This window comes from Pangasianodon hypophthalmus, chromosome 25 (assembly GCF_027358585.1).
Source record: "Pangasianodon hypophthalmus isolate fPanHyp1 chromosome 25, fPanHyp1.pri, whole genome shotgun sequence".
Classification (NCBI taxonomy): Eukaryota; Metazoa; Chordata; class Actinopteri; order Siluriformes; family Pangasiidae; genus Pangasianodon; species Pangasianodon hypophthalmus.
In genome coordinates, this window is record NC_069734.1 from 7,571,263 (window position 1) to 7,585,157 (window position 13,895).

The following is a 13,895-nucleotide window of genomic DNA, read 5'->3' on the forward strand; positions in this document are numbered from 1 at the left end:
TACAAAAGTAGTGAACTATAGACTAACCAAATCAAACTACATAAAAGTTTTGGGTTATTGGAATAGACGCTATTTTAAAAGATTAATTAAACATGCATTTAATGAGGTGTACTTCAATGACGGTCCCTTACTAGTTAAAAGGCAGAGCCACCTGATGCCCAGTTAAACATAGTGATGTGTATCTTCACATTATGTGATGCACAAATTGCTTAAAACTCATTAGGAACACAAAATTGAAGAGTGTAAACATCTGTCTGATTGTAGTAAGACCCACTAGCCAATCCTGAGCAAGAATAATTGTAGCACTAGACGCAAAATTTGACAGAATAAAACTCCCGAGAAAAACAAATTTCTTTTCAGTCAGTCATTCAACAAGAGAAAATGCCTCTTCTAAGTCAAAATAATCACATCAGTTATCTGCTGTTGTAGCCCAACGTGCCTCAAGGTTTGATGTGTCGTGTGTTCTGAGGTGCTTTTTTTGTCACCATGGTTGTAAAGAGTGGTGACTTGTTTTTGTAGTCTTTCTGTCAGCTCAAACCGGTCTGGCCATTCTCCTCTCAACAAGGCATTTCCACCCGCAGAACTGCTACGCACGGCACGATTTTAGTTTGTTTGTTTTTTTTTCCCCGGACCAGAGCGTGTAAACTCTAGAGACTCGAACCAGCCTGTCCGGTACCAACAACCATATTACAGTCAAAACCACTCAGATCACATTTTTCCACATTCTGATGTTGGATGTGAAAATGAAACTCTTGACCTGTATCGACTTAATTTTATGCACTGTACTGCCACCACATGATTATTAAATAATTAAATAACTGCATGAATAAGCAGGTATACATTTGTTACTAATAAAGTGGATAGGGAGTGTATATTTTCAATACCATAACTCTCATAAATTCAAATTAACATCATCCTAGGGACTAATTTAAAAAAAAAAAAAAAAAAAGACTTTGGGCAGCTTCTGCACAACATCTGTCTCAACAGGGGCTGGACTGTCAAAGCTCACTGTAGTTTACGACTTATTGTGGTGGTAATGGGATTAATATTAGTGTACGTCCAGTAATGACTGCTGCAGGAAAGAGACAATGTTTCTAGTGGGTTATGACGGCTTTAAGAGTTTTAAGAATGCTGTCCCATCTGCGTTGCAATTCACAAATCTTCAGCCCCTTCATGCATAAAACCCAGAACATTGCTGGACTAAGTCTTCCAACAGTTCACACTTACAGCCTTATGCTATAACAATGGTGCATTCATATAAGTTAATATAACCTTGAAAAGTCAGGATGTGACTTCTAATGTTCACGACAGATGTTTTCTTTCATTAAAAAAAAACCTTAAGCAAGTGTTTCGGTGGTTTTTTTTGTGTCAGTAACGTGTAGTGTATGTGACTAAAAATCAAAGAATATTCTTTGCACTGGCTTACCGGTCTAGTGAGAAGGGTGAACGTGAGCAGGCATTTCTTGACACAGCTTTTCAAAAAGTCAGGAGGTGTGTTTGAAAGGGTGTGCCCTTTCCGCCGTCACATCCAGCTTCAAACGACACATAAGGAATAAAACATGATGGGCATGTTGTTATAGGAAAACAATCCACGCCGGGATGGTGTGATAACTATACAGTTGTGATAGCTGGAATGCCAGAGCCAAAACATCCATGTCATCAGGTTTCCTAGTCGAACTGTAAAACACAGCCTGCATGATTGGGCTTCCAGTGTGTCATGAGCTGTCTCTCAAATCGAAAACTCTGAACTTACATTCCAAAGTATTTACTAATCTAGAAAATTCGGAAGGCCAGAATGCAAAACTTTCACTAGGTTTGAACGCTTCGTTAAAGGTTTGTTAAAATTCAGACACTATCTGAAACGGGAAAACCGGTTAATGTTAGTACGTAATGACAGTCTAGAATTGTATATAAGTATGCAATTTAATACACAATGTTAGTCTGCTTAGTGGAGGTACATAGACAGGAAAATTTGTCCATTTCTGTTGTTGAATTCCTACACTAGTGCAGCGTGTCAGGATAATGGGGGGGAAAAATAGCACGTACACGCTCCATTCAAACTCCCAGCAACATTTTTAAAATACAAAATCTGTTTTCATAGTTACAGCAATATTTCTAATATTAATCTGTAAAATAAACTAATAAAACAGAAAAGGAGTTGTAAATCAAGCAAGCCCTAGTTTGGGAATCCCTGCATTAGATTAATCCAGATGGGGTGTGTACTATATATTAAACAGAATTATATTTCCATAAATACCCAAAAAGTACATACTGCTTTAGGAAGGTTCCTATACTGAGATTTATTACAGTGAAAAGACTTATTACAGTGAAAAGGTTTAGCTGAACATTAGACAGTTTTGTGCTAAAATTAACACCATGCACCTTATGATTGACAGGAGCCTGTCATGATGTGGAACAGTTAAGATTGTTGTGAGACCCTATAATCGGTATACTTTTCAAAAGCTTGTTGGTTAAGTTCTGCTTTGCACTTTGCCACATTATACACTGCTGCACAGAAATATCTAATTAGAGGTGGGCGACTTAGCAAAAATATCGCCTCACCCTACTGGTGTATATATATAACGTCTAATTATATCTGTGATTTTCCCTTTACAATGCAGAACACAAATATCCATCTTTCTGAAATCCCTGTTCTTTGTATCTTCAAAAAAGTACTTCAGTTCCAGAAAGGGGTATAACGATATATCGAGACATGATGCACTGCGATGCACAAACATGACTATGTGCATCATGGAAATGCGATTCACATAGTGGAAATCAGCATTCTATTAATTACGCATGCAATACAGTTGCACTGTTTGGCAATTCACGCAACTATGGAGAGCCTGCACATGTGAGAGCACTTTGCGTAACACGACCATGTTACAACAGTTAAAAAGAGCTCTTCAGTAGCTTTCAAACTACGCCAAAGGCTGTGGAAATCGGGCATTTTAGCCGACATTGGAGCTCCATTTCTGCTATGGTGCTCAATACGTTTCAGTCAATAGTTTTCAAAATCTGCAGGTCAGACACTTTGTTTATGGAATTAAAAATTTTGGGAAAATTTATAAATTCATTGATTTATTTTTAAGATAAGGTGAACCTGTAGTACATTTTGTTTACAATATTAAACCTCTGTTCATAGCTATTTTTGATTTATTTAGTTTCATACAGACAAAAATGCACATTGTTTTGCACTGTTTATGATTCAAAAATAAAAAAGGAGTCTTTTCAGACATAACTTTTCTTCATTCAAATTTTGTTCAAAATACTCTAACAATTGATTCGTAATCGTGAAGCCAGTATCATGAATCGAATTGAATAGTGACCAGAGTGTATCGTTACACCCATAGTTTCAGAGCTAGGACAATACATGTTCTCAATTGGGATGACTACAAGAGAACAAAACATTATAATCAGTAACAATAGTCACGTTTACATGGACACTTTTTGTTTCAATCGGAATGAAATCAATCAGATTGATTAATCCGATCGCAGTGTTTACAAGAATGCTGAATAAAGTAATCGGGTTGATATGCGCGTTTACATGACAGAATCTTCTGACATGCGCACAGTGCACGAATACACGTTTCCCACCGTTCCAACATTCAAGCAATTAAAATGCCCCTTCCCGAGCCCAGAACAAGGCGTCTGTGGATGAGGGTCCGAAGCAAGGACTGATGGGACAACGTCGTCTTGCACCACTTCACAGACGAGGAGTGGAAGGAGAACTTTAGGATGACATGACAGTCATTTATGACACTATGCTCAATGGTGGAGGGGAACATGGCACCTGGTGAGGCTACGGTCAGAGCCCCAATACCGCTGACAGCCGTGCGTCATACGTCATTACGTGATTTGTACGTCACTGCACATGCGCAGAACTATCTGGTTTCATTTTCAACCCGATGAAGTGTTTACATGTCCTCTCCATCGGATTAGAAAAGGTTTAAACCACCCCTTACGATCCGAATGAAATTTTAATCGGTTTTGGCCAATTCATTCCGATTGACGTGTTTACATCTGACTTTTTAAATCTGATTGTGCTTCTAGTCCAATTACGATCGGATTATTAGTGTCCATGTAAACATAGCTACTGATCTTTGACAGTGACAGTACAGCACAAAAAAATCGGTGATTGCTGCCAAAACGCAAAGACCTAGTGGCTGTAATTGTGCTCCTCTGTAACATCCACCATAAAACTCCAAACACTGGCACGTTAGGTGGAATCTGCAAAATGTGAGATAAATACAGGAGAAAATTTGAAAACAACCTTCAATCCAAGGATGCCCCAAATTCATTTTGGTTTACATCCAGAAAAGTAAAAAAAAAAATAAAAAAAAAATGCTGAACTTTTCTGATGGAAAATATCCAGTTTTTAAAATCAAATAAAATATTAAATCTTGTATAAAGAGAATTGCGAATATTGCTTAAAAAGACATGATTTCCTCTGCTGTTCCCTTACAATCAGCTCCAACTGAGTGTTCAATGTTGCCATATTAAGCAGAATCCCCCTGTTACTGGGCTATTTTTAATCACCTTGCACTGAAAAATGGCCTTGGGCTTGAAATTGTAATTTATCAGAGGTGTATTACAGGTCTAGTTTACAGTGAACGACTTTTAATGTTGTCAACATCCAGTCCATTCCTATGCAACATTAAACTTTAACATGTCATACTCCTGTGCAGTTTTTTAAAAAATTTAAAACAGTAATAAAAAATAGTAATAATAGCATGTCGCACCTAGTATAATCTTATGCAATAGCTTCCAAACAATAAAACATTTTAAAAATATATTTATAAAATAAAAATTAATTGATTTTGGATTCAGTTCTCGGAATTCAGAACTTCACTTTCTATCAGGATAGCTACTTGAGCTAACATACTTCATATTATAGCTATTTTAACTTGCGGAGTTTATTACGGTGAAAAGAGCAGAGTCATAAAGTGTACTCTCAAGCCTCTGACAATAAATGTTTAACTCTATTAACATAGAAAATGAATTATATCACACAGGTTAGGCTATTATGTTAGGAATAAAACACTATGTCGGGCTGTTATTTTTTAAAAAATTGATGAACATTTACATTTAATGCTGTGGAACGTCCGTGAAACAAGTTAGTTCCTGTTATCACTTATGTGTTTATAGCGCAGCTATAAACAGTCATTCTATAACCAGTCGTTCTTTATTCTGTCTCTTCCGCATCTTGTCATGTTATTGAGAAACTGAGAAACAAAGCCCAATTTCCTCTATCCTGACTGCTACAAAGCAGTGACACTGGAGACTCCTTCCATAAATGTTAAATAAACATCTCCTTACACAAAAGCTTCACGTTTAGCAGGAGTCAGATATGTTTGGGTGTTGGCTTTACATCCCCCTGTTATACTGTAACTAGTGCATTAATATACATTTGGGATTTGCCTTGCAGCTACTGTCAGAGCTGCTGTTACAGGAAACTAATCGACACATACTGAGCAATCAGAATCAAGAATTCAACAGCACTAAATTACTTGCAAGGTAGCCTACTATGCTCATTCTGATTAATGACAGCCTAAATGTACGTGCTGTCATGGTGTCATTTTTATTCCATTCTTTTACACCTTGTTGCAAAAAAAACAAAAAAAACATTGTGATTGTATAGTCTACTTTGGACATAGCATTCAGTCAAAACATAGAGAAATGCTAATGCAATGTTATCAGTGTAATTTGGTCGAAATTTATTGGGCCTCAAATCATTTAAAAAAAAAAAAAAAAAAAAAACACCACGACACAAATCACTTTTCCTGTGATACTGACTGGTTCAGTCTACTGTACAATTCTGTCAGGTTACTGAGCCAACCTGCAGATCATCCCTCTGTTCATATGAGATTTGTACTATTAGTTTCCCCCCAATTATGTAAAAGAAAACGGAACCGGACAGCAGATTATTCTCTATTTACGTTGCTGTAATGTTTGTAATTTTAGATTTGAGAAGGCTATTTGGTCCAGAGCTTGTAATGAATAAAGCTGGCAGTCTAACAAACGTCTCCTACAAACACTCCTGACTAGTTTCAGCTGAGGCAGCTTACAAAACAAAGAATTTTAGACACATAACTGAAAAGATGTGTAAGAAGGAGAAACAGAGAAAGCTCAAAAAGAAAAATAAAGAGAAAAATAAAGACTACACGTTTATGAAGACATCATTAGCAGCCACTAGCAGTGTCAGTTCTCTTGGTGTTCTTCAAAGATTAGGATTGTTTGATTATGCAGGAAAAGCAATGGATCTCAGAAGAGAATGATTTCAGCATCAGATTCAGAATAGAGCGAATCGAGGCTTTACGGTCACAGGTTTCAGAAAGGACAGAGTGGAAGAAAAAAGCAGACATCTTGCATTTTTGATCTCCCTGTGAAAATCAGTGCGAGGGTTAAACCCAGTAAATTAATACAGAAACCGCTGCCAGGTAGAAGGACATCTGGTGAGGAGAGATACACACACACACACACACACACACTCCTCTCAGAATTGTGTGTGTGTGTACGTGAGAGACTGAGAGAGAGAGAATGGGTAGGCCAGACAGAAAAGGCAACTGACTGCGAGGGAGAGACAGAAAAGACGAAGCGCGGTGATGAATGTGTGGAATGTACGTTTTATTTGTTTTATTTGGCACTTGCTTTTTAGGTCCACAAACAAAAAAAATCAAGCAGGAATAAATCATTTCCTTTAAAGCAGCAAATGCATCAATGTGTGGTTCAAACGAGTACACATGCAGCTTTAAAGTCTCAGACACAGTATTTGGAATAAAATGAGCAACAGAAACCACCCATACGGTTACAAAATTATATTCTGAATCATTTCCGCTTTCTGATGAATATGAGGTGAATCAACGACATAGAAAAGCACCTCTCTCAACTTTCTCCTGCAGCTGTTGTTCGTGAACACTGATACGAGTGGGCAGATGAAGCCATAACACCGATCTCAGCGCTGATCTCACACTGTCGCCATGTATCCATATTACGCTTCGAGATCATGATGTTTACTTAACCTTTTTTCCTGGTTTAAGGTATTAACACAAAATTGTGTTTAAAGATAAACAAACTATCACTGGGGGTGCGTTCCCTTCAGAACATAATACTTCCTGAACTTAAAATTATGACGATACTAAATTTGGAAGCAGCCTTAAATAAATTACCCAAAGAACAAAACAACAAAATAAGAAGTCAAATGATAACTTTGTCTTCCATGACTCCTGAATGACAGCCCAGCCACCATCCAGGACTTTTTTTTTATACTCAATCAGGGGTGGACAATTGATATGTTCATTAGCTAGCCAAGCAGGAAATTGAAATCTCTAGAGTGCTGCCCAAAAAAATGACTCAGCTAAAAAGCGGTAGTGAAAAATAATGTAATGATATAACAACTAACGTAATAATACTATAGTCTGCTAGTTAAGGGCATTAATACAGAGTAAGGAAAACAAAAGAATAATTGATTGTCTTCTTCTAGTGAAGTTTCTAATATAGCACACTGTTTTTCCACCACAAAAAAAGTCAGAAGGTGTTATGTGTTATAGCTATGAGTTATAATGTTCTGTCCTCAAATTTTGTTAGTGTTTTAATTTTCTCGTGATATGTTCTCTTGTCACCACAAGGTGAGTGCACTTTATTTCATTTGGTTTTGTCAGTATTTTCACATACCTGCGCGTTCCTATTCTCACACTCGCTAATGAATCAATCAGATGCGCATTGGCTGATGTACGTAGTTCAGGAGGTGCTAGGATCTGGAAGCATGCAGTGAGGTTTAAACATAGCCTAGATATCAAACGAAAAGGACTGTTTTGACAAAGGTAATAAAGAGTACGGGTTTTCTCTTTTTCTGCTAATTAAACTTACTTCTTGTCGGGCTAGTGATTTGTCCAGCCCTGAACATAATGAGTAAAGTAATGATGACTATTGTTATGGACATAGTTATTTATTCATGAGGCTATGTGCAACGTGAAGTATGAAAAATACATCCAGCCATGACAGTTGGCAGTGGGAGGCTCTAGCAGCCTCTGTTTTTCATCTGTGCATTGACTTAATTCATGTTAAACTAATTTACCACAGATATGCTGGAGATTAGTAATAGAAACTTGCAAGAATGACTAAGAACTGCACATGAATTTAATGTCAGCAAAAATATCTCCACCTTCATAGAATATATTGCATTCGCTGGGAAAATTCGTCCATAAGCCAACGGATTTGAAGAACGATGAAAAAATTATACATACAAAGTTAGATACACAAGAGTCACCCCACCCCTACAGATATTTTAAAATGTTCACTATAAGAATATTGTGCTTCTAGTTTTTAAGGTCACCTGTGACTGCAACATCATAACTGCAAACTTTCCATCTCAGAAGTTATTCTTGGCCTAAATACTTCAAATTCCACAAATTCATTTTTGTTCACTAATGAAATATCAATCCCGAGCTCCTGTCCCTCCATATCCTTTCCACATGGTCACACATACTTCATTTTGTCATTTAGTCATCTCACACAGAGGATATTTGGAGAAGGACTGATTTGGGATAACAAACAGAAATAAAGGAAATTCACAAAAATGAGGGGAGAGTTTGTTTACTCTACACCTGACCAGAGGCTATTAAAGGGAGTCGAGTTGAGGACGAGGACGTGCAGATATTAACTTCATCCCTTCTGGGAACAAAAAGGTTGAGGAGAGAGAAACAGTGCAATAAGCTCAGAAGATCAGCGTTGGGGGGCTCTGTGTTTGGCCTCTCTCTTGATTGCCCACACACCATTTCAAGTACAAAGTTCGCTTAACGAGAGATATTCCTGACTGCCACGTTTGTGATAACAACCAAACCAAGAATGAGATAATGCTTAGATTATGGGCCGATAATAAATATTCATATAATTAAAAACATTTTAATTGTTCAAAGTTTTATCAGAACATTGCATTTTGAAACAATTAACTAGTCTTACTACAAAAAAGAAGTTCTTCATTTGGAGAAGCAGTCCTATCAAGCTTTTATGGAACTCCTATCAGGTGAACTGAATACTGGGATGACCTTTTCCAAGAACATCACATCATACTATTGATCCAAAATAAGGAACCTGCAAATATAGCTGTTATCATATCACAATATCATTTCCAGCTTTCTACAATTTTATCATTTTAGTACATCAAATGATACTAATAACAGCTCTGACCATCAGCCCATACCCAACACTCACATCCTCGCAGTGTCTAATCCAACTCTCTGCAAACTTCATGTCCTGCCCTGTGTTCAGCACAAGATTTGTGTTGGGTCAGTCATCAGCAGTGGATCAAATCAGAAAATATCTTAAATCCAATCCGATACCAATCCAATTGCTTTCACTGTGCCACTGTCTTTGATTTTTAATATATTCGTTCCACAATACCAGCGGTATGGTTGTTTCTGTGTGTAGTGCTGGAGAATGCACAAGTTTAATTCACAGTCCTGGAAATAACTGTTTGCATAATTAATTAATATCAATACTAACACATATTTTAGCTGTAGTTTCTGATTAGTTTGCACAGCTGGTACTAGGAAAGCTTCATCAGGGAGGCTTTTCTTAAAGTTCCTAAATAGCCTAGCACTTCTTGGTTGATTATCCTAAGTTACTAATAAACACCACTTGTTTTAAGTAAGCAATTTAATTTCCAATAAAATACATGCTTTAAACAAAATCTATTTATTCTGAATACATTCTGTATTTATTCTAAATACACAACAAAAACTACATACTCTGAATACGTTATGTATTTATTCTAAATACATTCTGATTCAGGATTTTAAGTTGATGCAGCGTCTCAGTATCAAATGTATACATCAAACTTTATCCTTTTGTCAAAAATGCTACCAACCTCTTCTCAAATGGACCACAAGACTGAGGACAATATTTTGAAGCAGGACATTACTGCACTATATCATATGACGGATTCCTTGTGAATGTCTGTAGATCATTTAGCACTGAAATTTTCTACTCATGGCACACAGATCTGTAGGGAAAAGCAAACATTTCAACAAAATTTCCTCGTTACGCATGTACCGAGATGAAAAAAATGTCAACACTGAGTGCACTGTCTGAACACCTACCTCTACAGTAAGCACTTAAATGAGCACAAATTGTAGTAAGTAATTTAAAAATAATTTAAGTAATTTTAAGAATTACTTCTGCAAATCACTCTGGATGCGAGCGTCTTCTACACGCTGCACATGTGATTTAGAGGAATAGATTTTTGATCATGCCTGGAAGTTGCTGTAGATTAAAACTGATTCGATTCATTAACTGTGCACAAAATACAGGCAGTATACATGAATCCATCCTCTCTCTAATCTCTAATCTCCCCATATGGCTCGGCTTGTTACAGATACAAGCCTAAATGAAAATCAAGGACAAACAGTACTAGGTCAACGTGAAGGACATGGACGATTACAAAACACACACAGTGGACTACTTTTGGGGGGGGAGACGCACGCTGGCTAAACACTATAGAGAAACTCAGCAAACAAGCACACAGGCGAGACCTCTGAGCAGTGCATAACAGTGACTATACACGTGTGCAAGCGTATGTGCACACGCACGCACACACTCACACACACACGCACGCACGCACACACACGCACGCACACACACAGGCAGGCACACAAACACACGCCAACTGTTTATGTAGATGATCTGAAACAGTGTAGGAGAGCTTCCACCTCCCATCTGCACACTTCTAATGAACAGGTTTTCTTTCCCACCTGTTCAGGGCTGAAACAGGTCACCAGACTGAAGATGGGGGGAAAAAAAGAAAAGAAAAAAGAAAAGCCTCATGCATTAACTGACGATCTTGAGAAAAGCCTCATGCATTAACTGATGACCTTTGTCTGGTTTATCAAAGTTAGATTTTTTTTTTCTTTTCCAAACAGAATTTAACATCACCATCACATCAGAGACTCCAATTCAAACAAGTGACACCAGGGGCTCACTGCTGGATGCTGTACTTCAGCGAATTACCAGGATATGATATTGAAAGTGTCCATCAACACTGAGTAAATGGATAAAGATGACACCACAGTTAGGCTTATTTTAGCTTTTTAATATGTCTTAAGTGAGATATTTCTTCTGCTCGTCCACTGAAGCTGGACTGCAGGGAGCCGGTACAGTAAATCCCCCACCACACATTTTATTCCACCTTGCCTCGCTTGTTCCCAGCATGAATACACAACACAACACATAAAATTCAAAAATACATGCAAGCTAACACAAACTATGATATTCAACAGTGCAGAAAATGAAAAGTGCTGCTTATTATTCGCCTTATAGATATGATGCTGCTTCTAAGATGGAGCCCTCTAGCAGCAGTAACGTTATGTTCGTATGTTAGCCAACCAGCTAAGCTGATGCTGCCTGTTACCTCCTAGTTATTAAAAAAAAACACACAAATAAAGCACTTAAATTATTCCACAGTGTATGAAGACAGGTTTGCCTGCCGTCCTGAATCATTAGCAACATGAAAATCTGCTAAAACTTCTTTAAAAGAGGCAAAAAAAAAACTTAGCAGCTACACCAAGAAAAGCGGACAGCTCTCTATCTCTCTCAACATCAACACTTGGCTGAATCCCAAATGGCTCTCATATCCCCCATAATAGTCCACTACATAGGGTGTGAAATACCGGCATGGCAGTGCACTATATGTCCAATACGGAGCCATTTGGGATTCGGCCAATAACATGGTAAAGCGAGGAGCTTCTAGAGCTCCAGCAAGAACTGACGAGCGCACAAGTCTTCAATATTAGCTTCTGCCTCGTCCGGAAAACAAACACAGCTCAAAGTAAAATATAAAAGCTGTAAATAAACATCAGGTGTACTCAAACATGCACAATACGGCTTCTCATCTGTCAATTTAAGCGCAAATGGAGCGCAGCGTTTTACCTTCAGTTCCGCGCTCTCCGCCATCTTGTAGTTCCCTAGCGCAGGCCATGACGTAGCCCGGTCACGTGGGGGCCACGCGCGGCTCGAGGGCGTCATCGCGCACGTTCCCCAATTGACGCAAATCAATTAACCCACAATTCATCTGTAATTTTGTGGAATAACAGCGAGTGATGATATGATGAGCAGTGATGCTGAACTATACACACAGTGCCTCGGAATTGAAATTCATGCCACGTGAAAATTATTACAGTGGAATTTCTTTACATTTAGTCACATGCAGCAAAATGTGCCAAAATAAAAACCTTCATTGCACATGATCTCTTAACAAACAACCAATATTGATGGATTTGTTTTAAAGGAGGGAAATTCTACATTCCTGTCAGAATGACAGACAAACCCTGCAATGCAGACATTTCAGATATATTACATTAACCAGTGCAATTATTTAAACCTCACAGAACTCACACACTAAACACGTCTTTCCTTTTCTCCTAATAAAGTCTTGTCCTTCATTACATCTCAGTCTAAACAGTACAGCATTAATGCCACAATGAAGGGAATCAAATAATTCTGGCACTTTAAACTAGCAAGAATTTTGGCCATGTAGGTGAGTGACAAATGAAAAAATCATGTTTTAGACTGAATCCTAAATGTCTTCATATGGAACATACAGTGGATATAGAAAGTCTACACACACCTGTTAAAATGGCAGGTTTTTGTGATGTAAAAAGAATGAAACCAAGATAAATCATGTCAGAACTTTTTCCACCCTCAATGTGAAATTACAACGTATAAAAATTTGAAAAACACTTAAAAAAGTGAAAAACAATTAGAAATATTTTAGGAAAAAATAGGAAATATAAAAAACTTACAATAACCTGGTTGCATAAGTGAAAATGGAGCACCACAGTGACATCACTACGAACAGGACGTCCCTCCAAAATTTATAAAAGGACAAGACAAATACATACCAGGGAGGCTGCCAAGAGACCTACGGTAAAAGTAAAGGAGCTGCAGAATATCTGTGTAATAATTAAGTAATAACTAAGTAATAATTGCTCTCTGGATGTGACAACAATCTCTCATATTCTTCACATGTCTGGGCTGTAGGGTATAGGTGGGTAGACAGAAGGCCTTTCTCACAAAAAACATCCAAGCTAAACTAAATCACCCCAAACCATGTGGCAAAATGTGTAATGGTCTGATGAGACCAATTCCCAAAGGTAAAATAATTCCACAATTCCAAAAGGTATGTTTGGTGAAAGAAAGAAAATTAAATCCCATTCCCATGATGAAGCATGGTGGTGGCAGCATCATGCTTTAGGGCTGCTTTTCTTCAGCCAGAACTGGGGCTTTTATCAAGGTGGAAGGAATCATGAATAGCTACAAATACCAGTCGATTTTAATGCAGAACATTGTCTGGTGTCTGCTAGTAAGCTGAAGATGAAAAGGAATTTCACCTTTTAGCATGACAATGATTCAAAGCAATCAACAAAATAATGGCTTAACCAAAAGAAGATCAATGTTTTTGAATGGCCTAGCCAGAGTCCAGACCTGAATCCAACTAAAAATCTGTGGGGTGACCTGAAGCGGGCTGTGCACAGGGGATGGCCTTACAATTTGATGGAACTAGAATGTTTTTGCAAGAAAGAGTGGGAAAATATTACCAAGTCAAGATGTGCCACGCTGATAGACTCTTACCCAAAAAGACTGAGTGCTGTAATAAAATCAAAAGCTGCTTTAACAAAGTATTAGTTTAGGGGTGTGCACACTTATGCGACCAGGTTATTGTAAATTTTTTATTTTTCCTATTTTCCTAATGTTTCTGATTGTTTTTGCTTAATTTTTATACGTTGTAATTTCACGTTGAGGGAGGAAAATGTTCTGACATGATTTATCTTGGTCTCATTTTTTTACATCATAAAAACCTGCCATTTTATCAGGGGTGTGTAGACTTTTTATATCCACTG

At 37.7% G+C, this 13,895-nt stretch overlaps 1 protein-coding gene across 1 annotated transcript in view; it reads right to left on the reverse strand.

Annotated features, from left to right (window-relative positions):
• The window catches only part of pias1a (protein inhibitor of activated STAT, 1a), a 54,892-nt gene extending 42,903 nt beyond the window's left edge, over positions 1-11,989 (reverse strand). Inside the window, exon 1 of the mRNA XM_026937659.3 lies at positions 11,926-11,989. Coding sequence (XP_026793460.1) covers positions 11,926-11,949 — 24 coding nt within the window. The 5' untranslated portion in view covers positions 11,950-11,989. The remainder of the gene's footprint in view (positions 1-11,925) is intronic.
• Positions 11,990-13,895: the final 1,906 nt, after the last annotated feature.